This window comes from Mesitornis unicolor, unplaced genomic scaffold (assembly GCF_000695765.1).
Source record: "Mesitornis unicolor isolate BGI_N332 unplaced genomic scaffold, ASM69576v1 scaffold9739, whole genome shotgun sequence".
Lineage (NCBI taxonomy): Eukaryota > Metazoa > Chordata > Aves > Mesitornithiformes > Mesitornithidae > Mesitornis > Mesitornis unicolor.
This window is the reverse complement of record NW_010209224.1, coordinates 3,496-23,521: the sequence shown is the minus strand read 5'-3', so window position 1 is coordinate 23,521 and position 20,026 is coordinate 3,496. Positions and strand designations below refer to the sequence as shown.

The following is a 20,026-nucleotide window of genomic DNA, read 5'->3' as shown; positions in this document are numbered from 1 at the left end:
ATTCATTTTGCATTGTGTCCTCTTTAACCAATACTTTTTTGAATAGTGTAGGTATAAATGATGGAAGTAATTTCATTTCTAAACCCAGACAGCTCTATTTAAGCACTGTCTAGTGGAGCAGTGCAAATTACTTGTAAGGTTTTTCTCAAGTATGTGTTCTCCTTCACCAGGCTTCTCTCCTGTGTTTGACAGAACGACATCTTGAAAGAAACTTTGATAACGCTCAGTACTTATTGCACACAAGTTGCCTGAAGGTTTGTGAACATGAATTCTCAGCAAAGGACAGCTATGCTGTATCCTGCAGTAGCACCTGCAGTGTGTATTTTGTACCCCCATTTTCATGACTGCTACTGTAGATCCCCAGTAGTCCGTTTCCTACAGTAATGAGTAGGGTTTATTGATGATACTTCATTAATTTGAAGTAATTCATAAAGTTCTTGGCCTGAATTAAATTGCTGTGGTGTTACTGTTAGAGAGCAGATGTCTGCTTCAAAAATGTGACCTTCAAGTTATACCACATTCTAAAGTGTTGATCTTGCTCAGTAAAAGTTTCTTTTAAAAAAACCAAAACCCAAATCAAACCCCGGTTTTTGGCTGGATTATAATGTTCTTAAGCAGATTTGATTTCTCTACCTGTTAAAACATGGGCTGAAATACTTTGAAAACTTCTGGACGATGCTTCAAACGTGGCACAGATTTGTTGTACAGTTTGTGTGCTCGCTTATGTCCCTTGATCAGATTGGAGCTGGTTCACTTCAGTACATTCAGCTGTCGACCAAATGAAGCGTTGCATTAATGAAGTGAATGGGGTTGCTCCATTGCATGTTATCTTGGGGCAAGGCTGCGGGTTTTTTCCTGTATCCCTTAGGCACTGTTTGACGTGATTTTCTGTTTGTTAAAAAAAAAAACACAATTAAGCCAGCCACATAAAAAAGGCTGAGTTTATTTTCCTTTTCTAGTCTGCCTTTTTGTTGAGTTACTTCTTTAAGTATTAGCAGTAACTTGCTTTTTGCTCACGTTTCAGGCTTAGTTACTGCATCTGTGGTGTTGGGTTGTTGGTTTTTTTTTAAATAGATAAAGGTGATACCTTTTAAAGAGCAGCAACCAAAGCTACTGCTGTTAATAAATTGAAAAAGTAGTTAACTTTTTGCATTATTCTGTTCAATTATCTTACCCCAAAAAGACGACTGTTACGATTTGGGAAATCCAGTAGTGAAAGAAGATCCCGTTGTTGCTTTTTAAATTAAATATATCTGCACAACATTTGAAAAGATTCATTAAAAGGTAGAATCTCATCTGTCTACTAAGTACTAACTTCTCTAACAAATACTAGATCTTCTGCTTTGAATCTAACTCCTTTGGTATATTGTAATTTTTCTTACCAAGCTTTGTGTGCTTCTTTTCATGAATGGCTTGTGGTGGTTAAATAACTTTATGGAGCTCTCTTCTTACTAACCGTAGTAAATCGTAGTTTGAAGTCCAGCAGCCTGTGGAGAACAACAAGATGTGTTGCAGTGGAGTATTCTGTATGTTGTTACCATTCAAACTGATTGGCAGCGCAGCAAACAGCGATGCGTGGTGTAAGTGGGGTGTTTGTGCCGCGATAAACACTGCTTCACACTGGAAGCCTGAACCAACCAAAAGAGTGTACATTGCCATGGAGGACTCAATTGTATTTTATACTCCCTTCACTTTTGTCACTTCAAACCCAGTGATGATTGGTTAGCTTTTATTTTGTGCCTCCCCAGAAGAGCTAGAAAGGGATGGTTTTTCTTGCTGTTTCCTTACTGTTCACTGGTCTGATAAAACACAGTAGTTGGAGATCTGAGGCACTTTTAATTTTTTCCAAAATCTGAATGATCTTCCCATTCTCTATGAATTGTATCCGATCTGAACAGTGAGTTTGACAAGGAAGGATACAGTTCAGAGGAGTTCTTAAGCGTTATGTTGTCTTCTGGATTTCATAGGATGCCTTCATTAAGTCTTTTATTTTATATTTTCCTACAAAGCTGAGGGTTAAGTTAGAGTACTGCTTTAAAGGCTTTCCTTGGGTTTGCTTTGTGTCTATTTTAGCATCTAAAATGTTAAGAAATGCCCAATATAGAGAGACATTAAACCTACATAGAATAGCAACACTGTAGTATTTTTAATGCCTTAGTAAGTTATTTCTTAGTTGTGCTCTCAAAAAATACTTCAGGAGTGAGTAGCTTGCATAGTTTAAGTATTTTTATTGTTCAAACTATATATGAATTGGTGTTACCAAAAAATTACTTAAAATTTCAGCTTGCTGCTAAGATACAAATGATCTTTGAAGTGAAAGTGTTGTGTGGTAGCTTAACTAATGTTGTCATAACATGAATGTGTTTGTTTAGGACTCATTGGAACCTCGCTTCCTTTTCTGTTTTGTCTCTGCTTTCTCTTCTTTCACCATCCTCACAAAGTACTTGCCAAAACTGACTGCGGCATTATTTCTGTGACCTCTTTTATGCAGTCTCTCTGTAGACTCCATGCTAGCACATTTTGGTCAAGTAAGCACTGTAAAATCAGTTATGTATTCTCTGGATGTCTCTTTGTTTGAATAGGCGCTGGTTCTCAATACAAAATAACCAACTTGTGTACCAGAAGAAATTTAAGGTAGGCATCAAAAAGCGGCTTGGGATGGTTTGGGGGGTGGGTGACGGTTTTCCGGATTGATCGGACAAAGGAGAAAGCACTGACACTGGCATCCTGTGTGGTCTTCAACAACCTACTGCATTTTCTACATTGGTTTCTACCTTTGTAAAACGAGACTGATAGCTGCACTTAGGGATTTAGAGATTCCTGCAGTGACTTGTAAGCACGGACTTTATTTGCTGTGGGTTTTGTTACCTCGTTGCAGAGAAAGTTTATGAAGGGCCTTGAAAGCTGTTGGTCCCAAAAGCTTGTGCATGCTTGCTGGCAGAGAAATATTCCCTGCTGTTCTGCCAGCAGTTGTGCTTAACTCTTTCAGGACTCGCTCCCTCCAGCTCCTGACTGGGTTCACATCCCCAGTTTAGCAGCTGGGGAGTGAGAGGAAAACGAATGAAAGCATTTGTTATGAAGCAGCCAGGGGTCCTATGTACATGTGTTTAATACTGAAAACGTTTTTTGCAGTCAATATCTGTCTCCTCTCTGAGAAGGTGCAGTTGTTGTATGTGACAGCAGCAAGTGCAGCTCTGCCCCATGCTGCAGAAGTCTGTATTTCCAACCAACATTTGGGCCCCTGCTCCTTTGACTGTTGAGAATCTGCTGTTGCACCACATGGCTGTGACTGTTCATGGTGGGAAAATATAGAGAATTGTATGGAGAAGGGAGAGAGGGGGGGAAAAAAGTGGGTAGAGCTTATTACAGTTCATTTCTCTTAGATGTTAACAGATCAGGTCCAGAGGCTGTTCCTTGTTATCAAGGGCCCCCATTTTTGTGAATGGAAGGGAAACACAGTTGAGTTTGTGTGAGCAGGTCTGAGTTGGGCATTTTGTGTTTGTGAATTGCAATTATATCTTCATGGTTTTTTAAAAATGAACCTTTAAAATGTCATTAGATTAGAAGAGAATTCTTTTTCATTGAATGAAGTTTTCAAAACCACTGTATCCAGCCTCTGGTTTTTGTACTTGGCACTTAAAATACTTAAGTATTAATTAAATATAACTAAACTTTATAATATATCTAAATATTTCCTGCTAAGTATCCCTGATTCCACCTACTTAAAATTTTATTTTTGGAGGAAGAAGAACCAAATAGAATTAAATGATACCTAGTTTGGGATTATTAGCAACTTTATTACCTTTTCTCCATGTGACATTTCTGTTCATTTTTGTCTCAGGATAATCCCACAGTAGTTGTTGAAGACTTGAGGCTTTGCACTGTTAAACACTGTGAAGACATCGAAAGACGCTTCTGTTTTGAGGTGGTTTCTCCAACCAAGTAAGGAGAAATGATGGAGCATGTTCATCTAAAAACATTCACTTGTCTTGAAATGCAAGATTAACTTGTCTCTTGGGATAGATCAGAACAGGAACAGTATCTGAACAATTCTGTTCTCTGAAACTTTGGCTAAGAGCAAGTGATGCTGTGAGAAGCGTTTCTAGTATTTAGTTTACTCTTGACACTAAAATAAACATGCTTCCTTGTGGTTTTGGAGCTGTTGTGGCTTAGCAGTAGCTGATGCTATCAAGCTGCTTAGCAACGTACAAAATGGATCTCAATTTCTCCAAATCTGATTGGTGCAATGAGAGAGGAATTTATTAATGAGTTGTCTTGGTGGTGGTGAATTTCGTTTCGCAATGCACTAAATGAAACTACCAAATAAAATGACTTTTTCGACTCTAGCAGTGCAGTGTATTGGTTGTATTTGGAGAAGTATGGCAGCCCTGCTGCCGCAAGGGCAGGGCATGGATTTCTCATTAATGTTTGAGATGTGACCATATTTAACTTTTTATGTAAGGTCAGCTTGCTTTTAGGTTTGGCTGTTGTCTACACTCCCCCCTCCTACTGACATTTCTCTTCTTAATAGGTTGCTGTCCTAATGCTTGTATCCTCAGTTGTCGTTCACTTTAACATGTGTTTTGCTCCTACTTTTTCAACCCATAAGTGTCTGAACAGTTTAATACTTCATGACCTGCTTCCTTTGACTGCTGGTGTGAAAAGTAGTTTGTTGTCAGCATTAAAACAATTTTCTCTTGATCTCAGTGAGTGAAATTATGTTTACAAGGACTAATACCTATATCTTGTGTAATTAGTCATTAGTTGCATGTAAGGATGTAAAAATGAAAAATTTGGAGTAGGAAAAGGAAGAGGACAGGAAGCTAAGCCATTCTGAAGGTTATTTGAGTCATATCCATATGTTTTAGCATTACCTGCAAATAGTTTTGAAACAAGGAGTTTCATAAATTCCTAAAGCATCAGCTGCTTTTATCTCAAAATAAATGGGCTTACTAGGTGATACCTATTAAACGATATAGCTGTGGTGATAGCAAGAAACCTTCTCAGGAGTCTGTATTCTATTGAGCAATGTGCTGTTTGATGTTAGCTGCTTGGTCAGTCCCTGACTCTGAGTACACGTGTGATTTCTTATAGAAGCTGCATGCTTCAGGCTGACTCGGAAAAGCTGCGGCAGGCATGGATTAAGGCTGTTCAGACCAGCATTGCTACAGCATATAGAGAGAAAGGGGATGAATCTGAGGTGAGTTTAAAAACCTTCAACAACCTTCCTTTAGATCCTGAAAATTAAACAATAGAGAAAAACTCTTTCATGAGAGGAAAGGGAAAAAGAATCCATTGTTTGTCTTCCAGTGGAAATGCAATGAAATTTTGAAGGCTGTCACACAATCACAGAATCTCAGGAGTTGGAAGGGACCTGGAAAGCTCCCCCAGTGCAACCCCTGCCAGAGCAGGATCACCAGAGCAGTCACACAGGAACACGGCCAGGGCTTTGGGTGTCTGCAGAGAAGGAGACTCCACAACCTCTCTGGGCAGCCTGGGCCATGCTCTGCCATCCTCACACTGAAAACATTTTTCCTCATGTTCAGCTTGAACCTCCTGTGCTCCAGCTTGGGACCATTGCCCCTTGTCCTGTCATTGGCCATCCCAGAGCAGAGCCTGGCTCCTTCCTCCTGACACTGCCCATTCCAAATTGATCCCCAGGAATGAGGGCGCCCCTCAGTCTCCTCTGCTCCAAGCTCAAGAGCCCCAGCTCCCTCAGCCACCCCTCATAAGGGAGATGCTCCACTCCCTCCAGCATCTTTGTGGCCCTGCTGGACTCTTTCAAGCAGTTCCTGTCCTTCCTCTAACCTCTGTTTCACTCCATCTTACTTATTTTCGCCTGTATGTTTTGATGAGACTTTTCTGTAGGGTGATTAAAATCCATAGGATACTCCTATATTCAGTTCTGTATTTCTTCTAAAAAGCCAGGTATTTTTTCAGTTCTATGGTTTTCCTTAGCCTTAATTGCAGAAGTTACTTTGCTAGGATTCTAGTGCACAGTCACTATCTGTAGGACTTTTATTTCTTTAATTAAGTGTGTGTCTCTTTTTATTTATTTTCTTTTTTAGAAACAGGAAAAGAAATCATCCCCTTCTACTGGAAGCCTAGAATCTGGCAGCGAGACAAAAGAGAAGTTGTTAAAGGGAGAAAGTGCTCTACAGCGAGTTCAGTGCATTCCTGGCAATGCTGCCTGCTGTGACTGTGGTTTGGCAGATCCTCGCTGGGCCAGTATCAACCTAGGAATCACGCTGTGCATCGAGTGCTCCGGGATACACAGGTTGGGGAGCTGTATTTGATTTGTGCATTGAGTTAATTAGGAAGGGTGGCGTCTGCTTCTTCAGATACATATTGAAGCAAGATTAGAGAGCCCTGTTTGTAAACAGAGTTAAGGAAACTGCTTTATTTGCATAAATTCATGGTAAAGCTGCCTGAGGTAACACATAGCATATAGTTACAGGTTAATATTTTTTTTTCATGCTGTTTAGGAGCTTGGGAGTCCACTTTTCAAAAGTAAGATCTTTAACGCTGGATTCATGGGAACCCGAACTTCTAAAGGTATGACAGTACTTTGAAACAAGTTTCTATTTGTAACTTCGTTTGTCCTAAAGCCTCTGCACCAGAAAGTTCAACGTAGGAAACACTTGCATTTGTACACAATGTATGTCTTCACTTTTGAGTAAAAACATTTACAGTGTGCCTGTTGGCTTTTTATAACTCACACTTTCTTATAGTACCTGCAGTAGCAGTAGTCGTTCTTGTTACAAACTTGCCAGTTGGAACAACTTATGACACCTTCAGTTTCGCAAATGCACTTTGAGTCGCAAGTTTCATCTGACACTTTCAAGGTATCAAAAGGGAAGTCTGTTTACAGACCAATGACACAGTGGGCTGAAAAATTTTGGAAGCGCTCCGTCAGCCTAAACCACGATCATCCTTGAAAACTCAAATGCCAGCTCTGACAGTGAGATGTTGATTTCGTGCTCCTGCTGGCTCACAGGAGAGCAGTCATGCAGCTGCTTTTGTGTGCTAGCTGTGTGCCAGAATTCTAGCTTGAAACGTGGTTATGAGAAACATGTGACATTGAAAAACTGAAATAGGAACTGTCGCATGGATGCATGTGTGCAACTGAGTAACTGATGCATGCGTTTGTTTGTAGCTGTGGTGTTCTGGTACCTTAGAATAGAGAAGAATTGCTTCTCTATTCTGAACACTCAAAGACAATGTGAGTAGGGGTATTCCTCTTGTGGTTTGACCTTCACTAATTTTAATATTGATGTGTTCACGCTGAGGAAACTCCAGAAACTGCACTACTGAGTCGTAAAGATAGGGTACGAGGTTAAAAACAATTAAATAGGTAGACAAAGCTTTTTGCAATTGTATTTCAATTTCTTTATTTTGCTTCATAGCTTATGTGTGAATTGGGAAATGATGTTATAAATAGAATATATGAAGCGAAGTTGGAAAAAGTGGGAGTAAAGAAGCCACAGCCTGGAAGCCAAAGGTAGTAATTCACTAGCAGTGCCTCTCACTCCCTTTTCTTGTTGCTTCCTTCAGCCTCCAGCTTTAAAATATGCTGTCAGTTAACTGTGTAAAACTCCTTGGATTTACTCTTTCTCCTTGTCCCCAGTATGATTTGCTTTCCCCCTTTTCTCACACTCAAGTATTCCTTCTATTGGTTCCTTTCAGTTTCTCTTGTTCATTTGTTCTTTTTCTGACCTTCACTCCCTCCTTTTGATGGCAACTCTATAATGTCCTGTTCTGTCCCATCAACACGGGCTTGAGGATTTTGTTTCCTGCCTACTTGGAAGGTCTCAGCCAGCTGACCTTGGTCTGTGAGTGCTCCTGGAAGGAGCCTGTGGCTGTGCCTTTTGTGTACAGTGACTTTGCTCTCGATTTTGGCTGTTGTTCCCGGATTCCCAGAATGCTCTTTTCTTTCTGCCTATGTTGTACCTGAGCTCTGCTGCTTTACAGCAACCTTCTCATGATTGTCCTGCTGTCTTCCGTTTCTCTGATGCTAATTTGCACTTGAAGGTAGTTTCCTCGTGTTTTGTTCTGCTGTATAAGATGTCTCTTAATAAAGAAGTCTTTTCATACTACTTTTGTTTTACCAGCTTTTGCAGTTCTGTGCTGCTTGCTGTCAGGCAGTTTCATGGTATAGAAAACAATGCTTTATAGAGTGTTGGCAATTTGGAGACAATGATAATAATACAAATAATGCTCTGGCAGGGGTTGGACTGGATGATCTTTCGAGATCCCTTCCAACTCCTCATATTCTGTGATTTGCTAGATATTTCTTCTGATGGTAACTGCTTTCCAGCAGTTTCAATGGTAATACTTTTATAGCCCCTTTCATCAGTTTGTCACAGCTGGTGTGTGGGTCTTAAGACAATAACCTCAGGTTACAAGTAGTATTTCAGTATGCATTATGGAGCTGGGTCTTCCTGAGGCTTACTATTGTTGTGGTTCTCTTGTGCAGTCTTGATGTTCCTTTGACAAATGTGGCCATTTATATTTACCTAAGAAGCTAAATATATGCTATATTGATTGGTTATGAACAATGTGAAGCATATAAAGGATTAATACCAAGAAGTGGTAGTTGGACTGGATGATGGTTGTAGGTCCCTTCCAACTGAACCAGTCTGTGCTGCTCTAAGTAACATAAAGTAGCTAATGCTTATTTCTTCTGCGTCCCACTTTCTAAAGTCTCTGCCTGAAAGCAAATACACAGATACGGACTTAACAAAATTACTTTCTTTTGAGGCTTATGCAAAATTTAATCAAGAATCCAGACAGTGTGCTCTTCATCGTTCTGAAAATGTGTTGTCAAACTGTAATTTTGGTTACTGGCTTTAGTATGAAATGAATGTTCTTTTAATACATGAAAATATTAAAATAGCAGCTTACTAACTCCAGGTGTTTTGTATATGACAGGCAGGAGAAGGAGGCATACATCAGAGCAAAATACGTGGAAAGAAAGTTTGTAGAGAAGCAGCCGGCATCAGTTTCTGTGCTTGAATCTGGAACAAAAGTCTTGCCTCAAAGCCAGGAAGACAAAAGGCACAGTGGCCCTGAAAAATCTCTTTTGGCAGGGGAGCAAGGTGCAGCATCCCAAAAAGGTATTTACAGACCCCAGCTATTTTACACGTATTCTTTTTAAAGTAGCGTATTTTTGTATTAATCGATTTCCTGCCTCACGCAGAGAAATCGGAATGTGTCTTTTAATGGGTCATAGCTTAGCTCAGAAGTAAGAGGAGAAAAGGCTTGTTCAGAGATGTGCATTTTTAGGTGGGGAAGAATTTGGAGTGGGGATGCTTATCATTCAGAAACATATTAACCACCTTCTTTCCTCCGTATTTTCATCCTTCTTAATTTCTCCAATAACGTTTTTTCCTGCCCTATCCCTTCCTTACTGCCTGCTTTGTGCTTTGCTAACTTGCATGTCCCAGCGGTTGCTGTAAGTAGCGACGAGGCGAGGCGGGAGTCTCTGTTCTGTCCTGATGAACTAGATTCACTCTTCTCCTACTTTGATACCTCTTCAAAACTACGTAGTAGTAAGTACTACAGCTACGGCGTGTTCAGTATTTGCACTAGTGATCCATTGTGTGTTGTGGCCATCTCCCTGCCTTTAATCCATTGTCTCCAGGCTACTGCATTGCTTAATGTTTTCATGAAATAATTTAAGCTTTTTTACTTATCCTGATCTTTTCCTTTCTAATAATCTTTGGTGTTTATTATAAATGTTGTGGTTGCATTACGTGACTTCATATTTTTTTCCTATGGATACATTAAGAATATTGAATAACTACTAGTCATTAAACAAAAATGTATTCAGGACCAAGTATAAGAGCTTGCTTTATTATCATGGTGTCTGTGAAGAGTAGGTGACTTACAGTCTGCATAGTAATGACAGTTTCTCCCCCAAACAGTACGAAGCAGTGACAGTGGGATCCAGCAGAGCTCTGATGACAGCAGGGAACACCTTGCCTCTACTGTGTCTGTTAACAGTTTGTATGAACCAGGTGCGTTGGGCTTTGCACTTCAAGATGAAAATTTAATCACTTCTTGGTAGCATGCTTTTGTAAAAGAGATTAGTACTTGGTGATACAACTCATGTCTCCTCTATCCTGATGGGCTGAAACATTTTTTAACCAGGGTAATAATTGCTTGAGTGACCTCTGTCTCCTTCAGGCCTGTTAGCAAAAATGACACTAAATCCTTCTAAAGGAGTTCAGAACTGTTTGTTTTTTCTAGTCGGATGATACTGAGCCAGAACTTTGGGTTTTTTGGCAGATAGAGCAATGGTGCATTTTGATACAGACAAGTCTTCTCAGAAATGCATAATCATTTTATAAATAGGTAAATCCGTGGAGCTGGAATTCCTGTTAAGTCACAGATAATAGACTTTTATGTGTTATTTGAGCATTCTTGCTTAATTTTTCTGTTTTCTCCTTATGTGGAATTGGCCATGTCTTTAAACGTTGCCCCCTCTTTACTCAGTTTCATAACTGATTGATGCTATCTATTTCCTATCTAATATTAACAGCCTGGTCTGACAGATGTGTTGAGTATGGCTTGTCAAAATACCCAAAACACTTCTGTATAAAGCAAACTTGTTCTTCTACAGCTACACACTTCTCTGAGGTATGTTTAAATCCAGTAGTTCTCAGCTGTGGTTTGTAGGCAAGCACCATGTGGCTTGGATCCTTTCTTTAACTGCATTGTCAAAACTCTTACGATGCTGTAACTCATGAAAGCTTATGCACAAAAATGCCTTTAGCTCCCAGACTTCACTCCGTATAACGCTTATTGAGATGAAAAGAACAGATTGTGCTTTAGTCCAAGAGATTACAGCCAAAACAAGTAACTGGTAAATTAAAATGGTATCTTCTAATGAAAATTAGGTCAGAACAGTATTAGCCTTATATTCAGGTGTTGCAGATAAAGATACCTTTGTGTGACTACATCTCTGCAGGAAATGAGTTTTATTTGTATCTTCCAGGATAGGATAACACATACTTCTAACCTAAAATCATTTATTAGAATGGAATATGTAGAGTGAAGGATACTCATGTGCCAGTAATGTAGAGAGAAAGAATTATTACTGCCCAGAAAACAGTGAGGTGGCCGTGCCTGAATGCTGAACAAGCTAAAAGCATCTGTGACTTCTCCTGGCAGAATGGGGCAACAACACACAGCATTCTGCAAAACCTGAGCTACCTTGTGCCAGCGAAATGACATTTTTGGTCAGAATTCCAGGAGATACATTATAAAACCAGAGGTTACATATAAGCAATTTCTTTTTTCATTTCAGAAGGAGACAAGCAAGAGTCTTCTGTGTTCGGTGACTCCAAACAGCCTAGTCCAGGGCTGCAGCTGTATCGAGCTGCTTTTGAGAAGAATCTTCCTGACATGGCAGAAGCATTGGCCCATGGAGCTGAAGTAAACTGGGTCAACATAGAGGAAAACAAAGCAACACCACTCATTCAGGCAGTGCGAGGGGTATGCGATGTACAGCAGTGACTGGTGTGGGAGGAGGGGAAGGGGAATAATAGGAATATTTCTGTGTCACTGTTCCTTTTGAACTGCTTGCTTTGCTAATGAATGATAATGTGATGCTGAAGTTGTCTTTACAATGTGTTCTCAGTTGTTTCTGAACTATTTTTTTCCTGTTAATGATTTGTTTAGAATTCTATAACGTAGTAGCATATAAATTTGATACGGAAACAAATCCCTTTTGTTTCCATTGCCACATGACTCAGTGGTGAGAAGGTAGAACAGGTTTGGCTCTCACTCTAGAGATCTAGTGCTGAATTGTTTCTCTGCTTTTATTCTGTAGGGTTCATTGGTTACTTGTGAATTCTTGCTGCAGAATGGTGCCAATGTGAACATCAGGGACATGAAAGGAAGAGGACCCCTGCACCATGCCACGGTTCTAGGACACACTGGGTAACTTGCTGCTCCAGAACTTGTGGCCATTAGGGCACCTTTTACCATAGTCAATGTGAAGCTTTTTCATTTTCCCAGATACTCTGGCATTTTATTACATTTCAGGTGATCTAGGTTTTTCTTAAACTTTTGTGGTGAGAGAGGAAATATAGTTTTGAATTAGCCCCACCTGCTAGCAAAACACATACCTATAAAGACACTTTGGTCCATTTTGTAAAGACATGATTTGAAATAGCATGAACTTTTGGTGAAGACTCATAAGGTTTTTCTTGTTTCCTTAAGAAATACAATACAAATAGGAGAAATAGTGGTGTGTGAGGACCAAGGGCTTTTCTGACTCATCCCACTGGTGTGTTGCGCTAAGAGTAGATCTCATTTCAAAATGTACTGCATTACATCTTGAGTTTTGGAATCGCAGAATCCCAGACCGTTAGGGATTGGAAGGGACCTCCAAAGCTCATCCAGTCCAATCCCCCTGCTGGAGCAGGAACACCCAGATGAGGTTACACAGGAAGGCGTCCAGGCGGGTTTTGAATGTCTGCAGAGAAGGAGACTCCACAACCTCTCTGGGCAGCCTGGTCCAGTGCTCTGTCACCCTCACTGAGAAGAAGTTTCTTCTCCAATTTCAGTGGAACCTCCTGTGTTCCAGCTTGTGTCCGTTACCCCTTGTCTTATCATTGTTTGTCACCAAGAAGAGCCTGGCTCCATCCTCGTGACACTCACCCTTTACATATTTATAAACATGAATGAGGTCTCCCCTCAGTCTCCTCTTCTGCAAACTAAAGAGACCCAGCTCCCTCAACCGCTCCTCATAAGGGAGATGCTCCACTCCCTCCATCATCTTTGTAGCCCTACGCTGGACTCTCTCCAGCAGTTCCCTGTCCTTCTTGAACTGAGGGGCCCAGAACTGGACACCATATTCCAGATGCGGTCTCACCAGGGCAGAGTAGAGGGGAATCATGGCTTTTAACTGAAACCCCAGACCAGCTCAACTCAAAGGAGGACATAATGATTTGGTTGGTGGTGTCCAAAATGTTTACATGCATGAATTCTAAGTAGAGTGCAAGTTGACAACTTGGGGGAGTTTAAGTATGCCCTGTTCATAAAGAAGAATTGTAGTAGCAGAGAAAATGTCTGTATTCTGTAGTCTTCACTGTACTGATTTATCCTGCTCAGTGGTTCACGGTAGAAGGGATGAGGTTTCTTGGTTCTACAGCCCAAGATGATACAGGAAGGTAGAGGCTCAGTTCTAGAGGGTCCAACTCCTTGCTGCACTAGTGTGATTTGAGTTGGACTATCTTCCTAATGTGGATTAAAGGTTTTGCTTACTGCTGTGCCAACATCTTAGTTGTTCTAGATGGATTGCACTGTTCTGATATGTTGAAGGGACTTTTGTCGATTTAAGCCAAATCTGTTGCATCTAGCTTGAATTAATTTGCTTTTTCCCTTTACTGTTGTGAAAAAATATTCTTAAATGCTTTTCTCAACAGGCAAGTGTGTTTATTCCTAAAACGAGGAGCAAACCAGCATGCCACTGATGAAGATGGGAAAGATCCGTTGAGTATAGCAGTAGAAGCTGCAAATGCAGATATTGTAACATTGTAAGTTGTACGTTCTGGTTTTAATTAGGTAATTAGGTTTTCCTATTCTGTTTCAAGTTAAAAACACAAGAAATGTGAAAATTTCATTGGGTAAAACCAGGGAGAGCAAAAGAAAAAGCAGAGTTCGCTATCCATAGTAACCTCACTGGTGTGAGGCTCCAGGGGGCCATGGTAGGTCTGACTGCAGTCTTTTTCAGTGCTTTGAAGATGATGTTGTTGTTGTTTGTGTTTCCTCAATCATAGGTTACGCTTAGCAAGGATGAACGAAGAAATGCGCGAATCAGAAGGACTGTATGGACAGCCAGGTCAATACTCTACTAATAACCATACTGAAATGCAGTATAAGAAATGTATTCAGGAATTTATCAGTTTACAATTAGATTCTTAGGATCTGAGGGAAATCTAAGATAGCTTCATACAGTAGTGTTTTTTATAAACAAGCGACATGTTAAAGCTTCATTGAAATTCACTGGTGTGACTTTGTCAGAGTGTTTGGGGGAGCTAAAAGGAGAGTGCTCAAAGTCCATTATTATAGTAGTGTATGTTAGTACAGCCATTACCAACCTGTTTTGCTGGTAGCTGTCCACAGTTTTTTCCTGTTGGTGTTCTGTTGAAATTCAAGTAATGTTAGGATTTACCTGATGTTACTTAATAGCTGCCTTCTGACCTGGGTTGCTTAGAGACAGTTGAGGATTTCATCTTATTACAGGATACCATGCTCCTGCCTGTGGAATGGTCTTTTTTTCTTTTAAGAAAAAATGCTTGCCTACCAATGTAAAAATGTACATTGAATATTTCAAAATAATTCCACACAGTAATAGGAAAGAGTTATTTCCTCAAATTTTATTTTTAAATATTTTTATTTGTTAAGATATAAATAAGTAATTCTTAAGTATGTATTTTTGTATGCATAGTATCTTACCACTTGATTCAAAACCAAAAAAAAAACAACCAAACAATTGGCAGACATTTGAGCCAACTGGTACAAGAAAGTAACAAATGATACTCAATGACTATGTGCAACTTTCATCCTCAGGCACTCTGTCGCAGTTACACTGTTCTGCTGTGGTACTTATGCAAGCCATTTCTTCTCCGGTGGCATGCTTCCAGAAGAACCTAACTTAATCTCAAGCAGATATCAATAATGAAGGCACACTTGACTGTCAAGTTAGACAGCTAAAACATGCTGCTACACTGGCAGTACTGAAAGACAAATCTTATTTATAAGGTTGAATGCTGAGTGCTCTTAGCTCACTCCTATAAAGCTCCTGTGTATTTTCCACTGATTCGTAAGGAGTGTGCGTGCTTGTGTCTCGACCAGACTTCAGCTGGAATGTACTCAAGGGTGACATCAAGTCTCATGTCACTATCCCAGATGAACTCTATTAAATAAACCCCATTTATTGATTTCGTAAAGTTTCTCCTTAAGAACAGATGTTTTTCAAATTTGTTTTTAAACAAATATTCTATGAAATTAAAACAATGCAAGCACTGTAGACACTCAGACATTCAAATGCTTTCTGGCAGAGCAGCAGATAATTCAGAAGTATAGAATTGATAATGAACTTAAATGGGGAAGAATTCCCTACTCAGAAAATGCAGCAGGCTGCGTATATGAAAAAAGCCTATTGCCAGTTTGGCCATTTGGAATGTAAAGCTGCTTTCTGCTGTAGTGCATACTGCTTCAGGCTGAAGGTTACAAATACTGAAGGATTTTTGAGTCTCCTCCTTTTTATTTTAAGAGGCGAAAACAATAACGATTGGTTTCAAATAGTAAAATGCCTTTGTTTTGAGAGAGGTAGGTGTTTTGATTGAAAAGTTTTGTGCTAAATCATAAAATTATACTTTAGGTCTTTTAATGGACCTGTCACAAAGCCAGTATTATTATAAACTAGAAAACGTGTTTCTGTAGTTGGTACAAAAAGCCTCAGTTGGCTATTGAACGTGACAAATGGTTAGGAAAAAGTTTCATCCATAACAAATACAGACACTGCTTACCTGAAAACATGAATGTGTTTCAACTGGAGATGAGGGAGACTGTTTTCCCTGCCATCTTGTTTAAAATATTTTCTCCATTAGGTAGATGAAGTAGAAAACTGGCCGTCTTTCACTGAAAATGCCTTGACCTTTCTGTCAGTTTGTATCAGAGTGAAGTCTAGAGACAGCAGTTGATACAACCTGATCCAGATATTTTACAGATAGAATCTGATCCTTGTCAATGGGAGAGATTGACAATGGCAGAGACAGCAGTTGATACAACCTGATCCAGATAATTTACAGATGGAATCTGATCCTTGTCAACAGGAGAGATTGACAATGGCGAGTAGAGCTGTTACAAGGGATAGAGCTTGCCCAAAATCACGGGGAAAGTATCATTAGAGTAATTCTTGAAATTGAGGCCACAAGCTGTAGCACAATGTCCCAGCCAGGAGACCTCGCTGTATCTTTGGATAGCGCAGCTCTGCTCTCCTTGATTCTTTACTTGCTGAAGTCTTTTTTAAAAGTTGAAGTAAATATTTGAGTGTTTGAAATGTCAAATGATTCTTTACTTGCTGAAGTCTTTTTTAAAAATTGAAGTAAATATTTGAGTGTTTTAAATGTCAATGTCTGCTAGCCTTCTAGAAGGACTGTGTAAATGCATAAGTGTAAGCACAAAACCTGCCTCTGCTATTGCAGGATACCTTCTACGTAGTCATACTGGAGACAGGTCTTTCTCATTCCGTATACAGGCTAAATTATCTCCACTGCCCTTATTTTATCCTTCCCCTTTTCCAAAATGACAGTTCTAGAAGAAAATGAGGATTTTCAAGACTGTTGTATGTTTGCTGGGAGATGTGTGAGGGTTTCAAGACTGTTGTATGTTTGAATATTGATGTGTGAGGGTTAATATTGATGTATGAGTCTGCTGTCATGAGCGAAGCCAGCTGCATATTTCTCAGCTTTAATGTGGTTGACAAACAATTAATGTAGCTAATGGCGTCAACATTTCTAATTTAAATATGCCTGGGTGGTTTGAGCTACTGAGAGGATGTATATATTGCTTTGCAAGGTACAGCTGGTCTTCCAAAATATTCCTGGAGTGGGAATTAGCTGAATCTCTTTGTGGAACGAGCTAGTTCATTTCTGTGGTAGAAGCCATATGCACCATTGTACTGTTTTTTGTATGATACTTGAGTGCTCATCTTCTGGTGCTACAGTGTGTCTGCTAACTATTTGATATTAGTAGTGCTGCCTTTTCTTTCTGTCTTTCCTTGAATGTATGACGTGTGCCTTTTGAGTTACTCTGGTGTTAACTGGTAAAGCAGCGTTACAGTATTTTTGTACATAAATTCTGCACTTTAGAGAAAACATTGCTGGGAAAGGGAATTTCCAGGAGTCCATTTAGAAGTAGGATTTAAAAATTATTCTACTGTTTACAGCGTTAAATATTTAAATGCAGCGTACAAACTAAAGCGGCACTTTATTTTAGTCTATTTTTGTAGATAATATTTTTTTGTTACGTAACAGAGCCAAAAACATAGCCACGATGCATCTTAGGAAAACAGCTTTTGCTTTTTCTTTCAAGTTAATTTGAAAGAACCAAACATGGCAACCTGCACTACGGTGCTGGTTCACCCGTGGAACCCACTTCTGCATTAAAAGCGTAATTGCTTTATTGTACAAGCCTGGTTCAGATTTGTGCTCTCCATGGCCGTTCAGTTGGTGAAGGATGCAGCACCCTTCACACTGTGCTCATCTCCCAGCGTGAGCACTCACCGGGAACTGTTACAGGAAAATGAGTCCTGTGCCTGCTTCATCTCTAGAACATACTTGAAACTAAATCTGAAAACCAAAAGGGAATTTCACCAAAATCGGCTTCTCCTAGCAGAGCAGTATTGAATGTATTTACCTTTAAAAGTTTGGGAAGAATTGCTTCATTGCATTTTTTATATAAACCCACATGCTGTGCGTGTCGAATATTTCTGGAAGGTCAGTTTTATCTCTGAATGTGTTTTCAAATGAATGCAGTCTCATCTCCAAAAGAACAATAGTTCTGTAATTGGAAATGCGCATTACGAGGTGGGAAACCAAAACAGCGTCACTTTGCAGTGTGGTGCCAACTTTTAAACACAAAAAAACCAAAAAGCTTTTTAAAACTGCGCTTTAGGAAAAAAAGTGGTAGAATAATACTTTTCTTCTGCAATCATACTGAGAAATAAAACCTTCACGTTTAACAGACATGATGAGAGAGACTTTGGGTTGATTTCTTTGTCATGCTATTAATCAAGCTATCAGCAAGGGACAGTAGTGCTGGGATCCTGTGTCCTGTGTTGGGAAGCCAGTAAAACTTGGATGGCTGCGTAGTTCCTGACCAGACCAAATGTTTTACACGTTTAGTTCCCTTTGAAGGCAATGGTTGTGGTATGGTTAACGTTTCAAAACGAAACCTGAACTCAAGGCCCAAAATGCTGCAGCAGATGAAAGGATGTGACAATGCCCATTTGAAAGTGGCAGGAGGAGGACTCGAGAAGTAATCGCTCCTGACTGCGTGTTCCTGAGCAGGCAGGAGAGGAGGGACACAGGCCTGGGGACCTGCTGCTGTCCCTCGATTTCGAATGGGTACTGGTAGTTGGGTTGTGTTCAGGCACAAAGGGTGAAGATGATAAAAACCCCAAATGGAACATGTTTAAGGAAAGTATCGTCACTTTTCTAGGTAAAGCTAAAAGGTGTCATGAATGTTCAGTAATGCAGACTTTCTGTTTACGAAGTAATAGACCAAAAGGATTTATGAACAATAATTTCTCTGCTTAGGATTGCTTTTTTTATATGCTATTGCTTGCTGATTGTTTGTTTCCTGGAGAGTTCTCTCTGGCTGTAAGACTTCTGACTTGTGTTCCCAAGTAAATCTTTATTGAAGTCCTAATTCTGCTTTTCTGAAGAGAATCTCGGTTAGCACTTCCTTGCAAAAACAAGGATTTTATTCTTTTAATTGCTAATAAACTTTTTTCTTTTTCCGTTGCTTTAAAATGCTTTCATTTTTCCTTTCTAACTCTGAACTTTCCTCTACGTGGCTGCCTGTGAGGTACTATTTCAGGTATAGTTTGGCTTTGTTTAATTTGCTTCTACAGAACATGCATGCGAGTAAACAGTCCCAAAGAGTTCACATCAACATCATTCCATCTGTAAGCAACCTTTATACATGGAGAAGTGTTTTACAGTAACTGGTAACACAGTAAGACATTTGTGCAGTGGTGGGTGATGATAACTATCACAAATATTTAAAACTGTTTCCCTTTTCTTTTCTACCCAGGAGACGAAATTTATCAGGACATTTTTCGTGACTTTTCTCAAATGGCATCGAATAACCCAGAGAAGCTAAACCGTTTCCAGCAGTCAGATTCCCAGAAGTCTTAAGTGTCAAGAAGGAACAGAACCTGATCGTTGTAGTGCAAGTCTTTTTTTAACTTTAATGGAATGAACTGTATGCGTTTTGTTAGATAGATTGGAGAAAATGACCACTCTAATGTAGCTTTAGATTGTGGTAGCTGGGGAAATGTATGAGTTGTTTCATGTTCTACAGTACATATACCTCAGCAGCTGAAGAAAGTGTTGTTTTGTTGTGGTTTTTTTTTAAAAAAAAAAGGAATACCTGCTAGCTCAGTATAAAAATGTACCTGTTAGCAAGTATGGAGTTCCTTTGTGGTTCGGATGTGAAGTTAGCAGAGCACAGCAGGGTGCAGCGCAGACTGCACGGCAGGATGATCAGACCAGCTTTGCTATTTAGTGTTCCCTACTGTCATCTGTCTCCCTATTGCCATAAAGAATGTGCCTCTGACAAGAAGGTCTGGGTTGCATTTTCTGGGACTGTTTGAAAGGGAAATCAGGTAATGACTTGCTGAGCTGTCATGTATGTGGGCCTGTAACTCAACAGATTCTCCTGTTCCTACTCTGACTGGTTAGAGGTAGACAGTTAATAACAAGACATGGTAACTCCTGCTCTTCTGCAAGCTGTTTCACAGCGGAAGCTTTTACACCAGGCTGGCCTTTACCCTCGTGACTGCGGGTCAGTCACAATAGGAATATACCCTGGAGGACCAAACTTCTACGAGTAGTCTATTTTCCCTTTTTTTTTCCTCTTAAATTAAACTTTCTGTGCAGCAATTACACTTCTAAATGAGCATGTGGAACCTTTCATGGAAAAAATAAACTTAATCCTTCTGGATATGATGTGGGGTTTGTAGTATTTTGACATCAAAACTTGAAATTTGAGACATGAAAGTAAATATTGAGCTAATGGAGTTTGTGTAGAACAGGCTGTTTGTTATCTTTTGTTTTGCTGTTGCTGTTGCATTTCTAGCCCTAAGCAAGAATATATTAAAATATCATATGTAATGCAGCGACCCAAAATTTAGGGCAATGAATCCTTTATACCAGGAATCAGTATCCTTTGTATAATCTGCAAAGATGTGTTTACACGTGTTGCCTAAACTAAGGTGTCT

The 20,026-nt window shown here is 39.7% G+C and overlaps 1 protein-coding gene across 1 annotated transcript in view; it reads left to right on the top strand.

Moving 5' to 3' along the window:
• The window catches only part of ACAP2 (ArfGAP with coiled-coil, ankyrin repeat and PH domains 2), a gene marked incomplete at its 5' end in the record, with an annotated part of 37,265 nt that extends 17,519 nt beyond the window's left edge, over window positions 1-19,746 (top strand). The window contains 13 exons of the mRNA XM_010192812.1: window positions 2,583-2,634; window positions 3,842-3,942; window positions 5,095-5,200; window positions 6,069-6,277; window positions 6,486-6,555; window positions 7,407-7,501; window positions 8,932-9,116; window positions 9,927-10,019; window positions 11,312-11,499; window positions 11,837-11,946; window positions 13,437-13,547; window positions 13,791-13,852; window positions 18,838-19,746. Coding sequence (XP_010191114.1) covers window positions 2,583-2,634; window positions 3,842-3,942; window positions 5,095-5,200; window positions 6,069-6,277; window positions 6,486-6,555; window positions 7,407-7,501; window positions 8,932-9,116; window positions 9,927-10,019; window positions 11,312-11,499; window positions 11,837-11,946; window positions 13,437-13,547; window positions 13,791-13,852; window positions 18,838-18,941 — 1,486 coding nt within the window. The remainder of the gene's footprint in view (window positions 1-2,582; window positions 2,635-3,841; window positions 3,943-5,094; window positions 5,201-6,068; window positions 6,278-6,485; window positions 6,556-7,406; window positions 7,502-8,931; window positions 9,117-9,926; window positions 10,020-11,311; window positions 11,500-11,836; window positions 11,947-13,436; window positions 13,548-13,790; window positions 13,853-18,837) is intronic.
• Window positions 19,747-20,026: the final 280 nt, after the last annotated feature.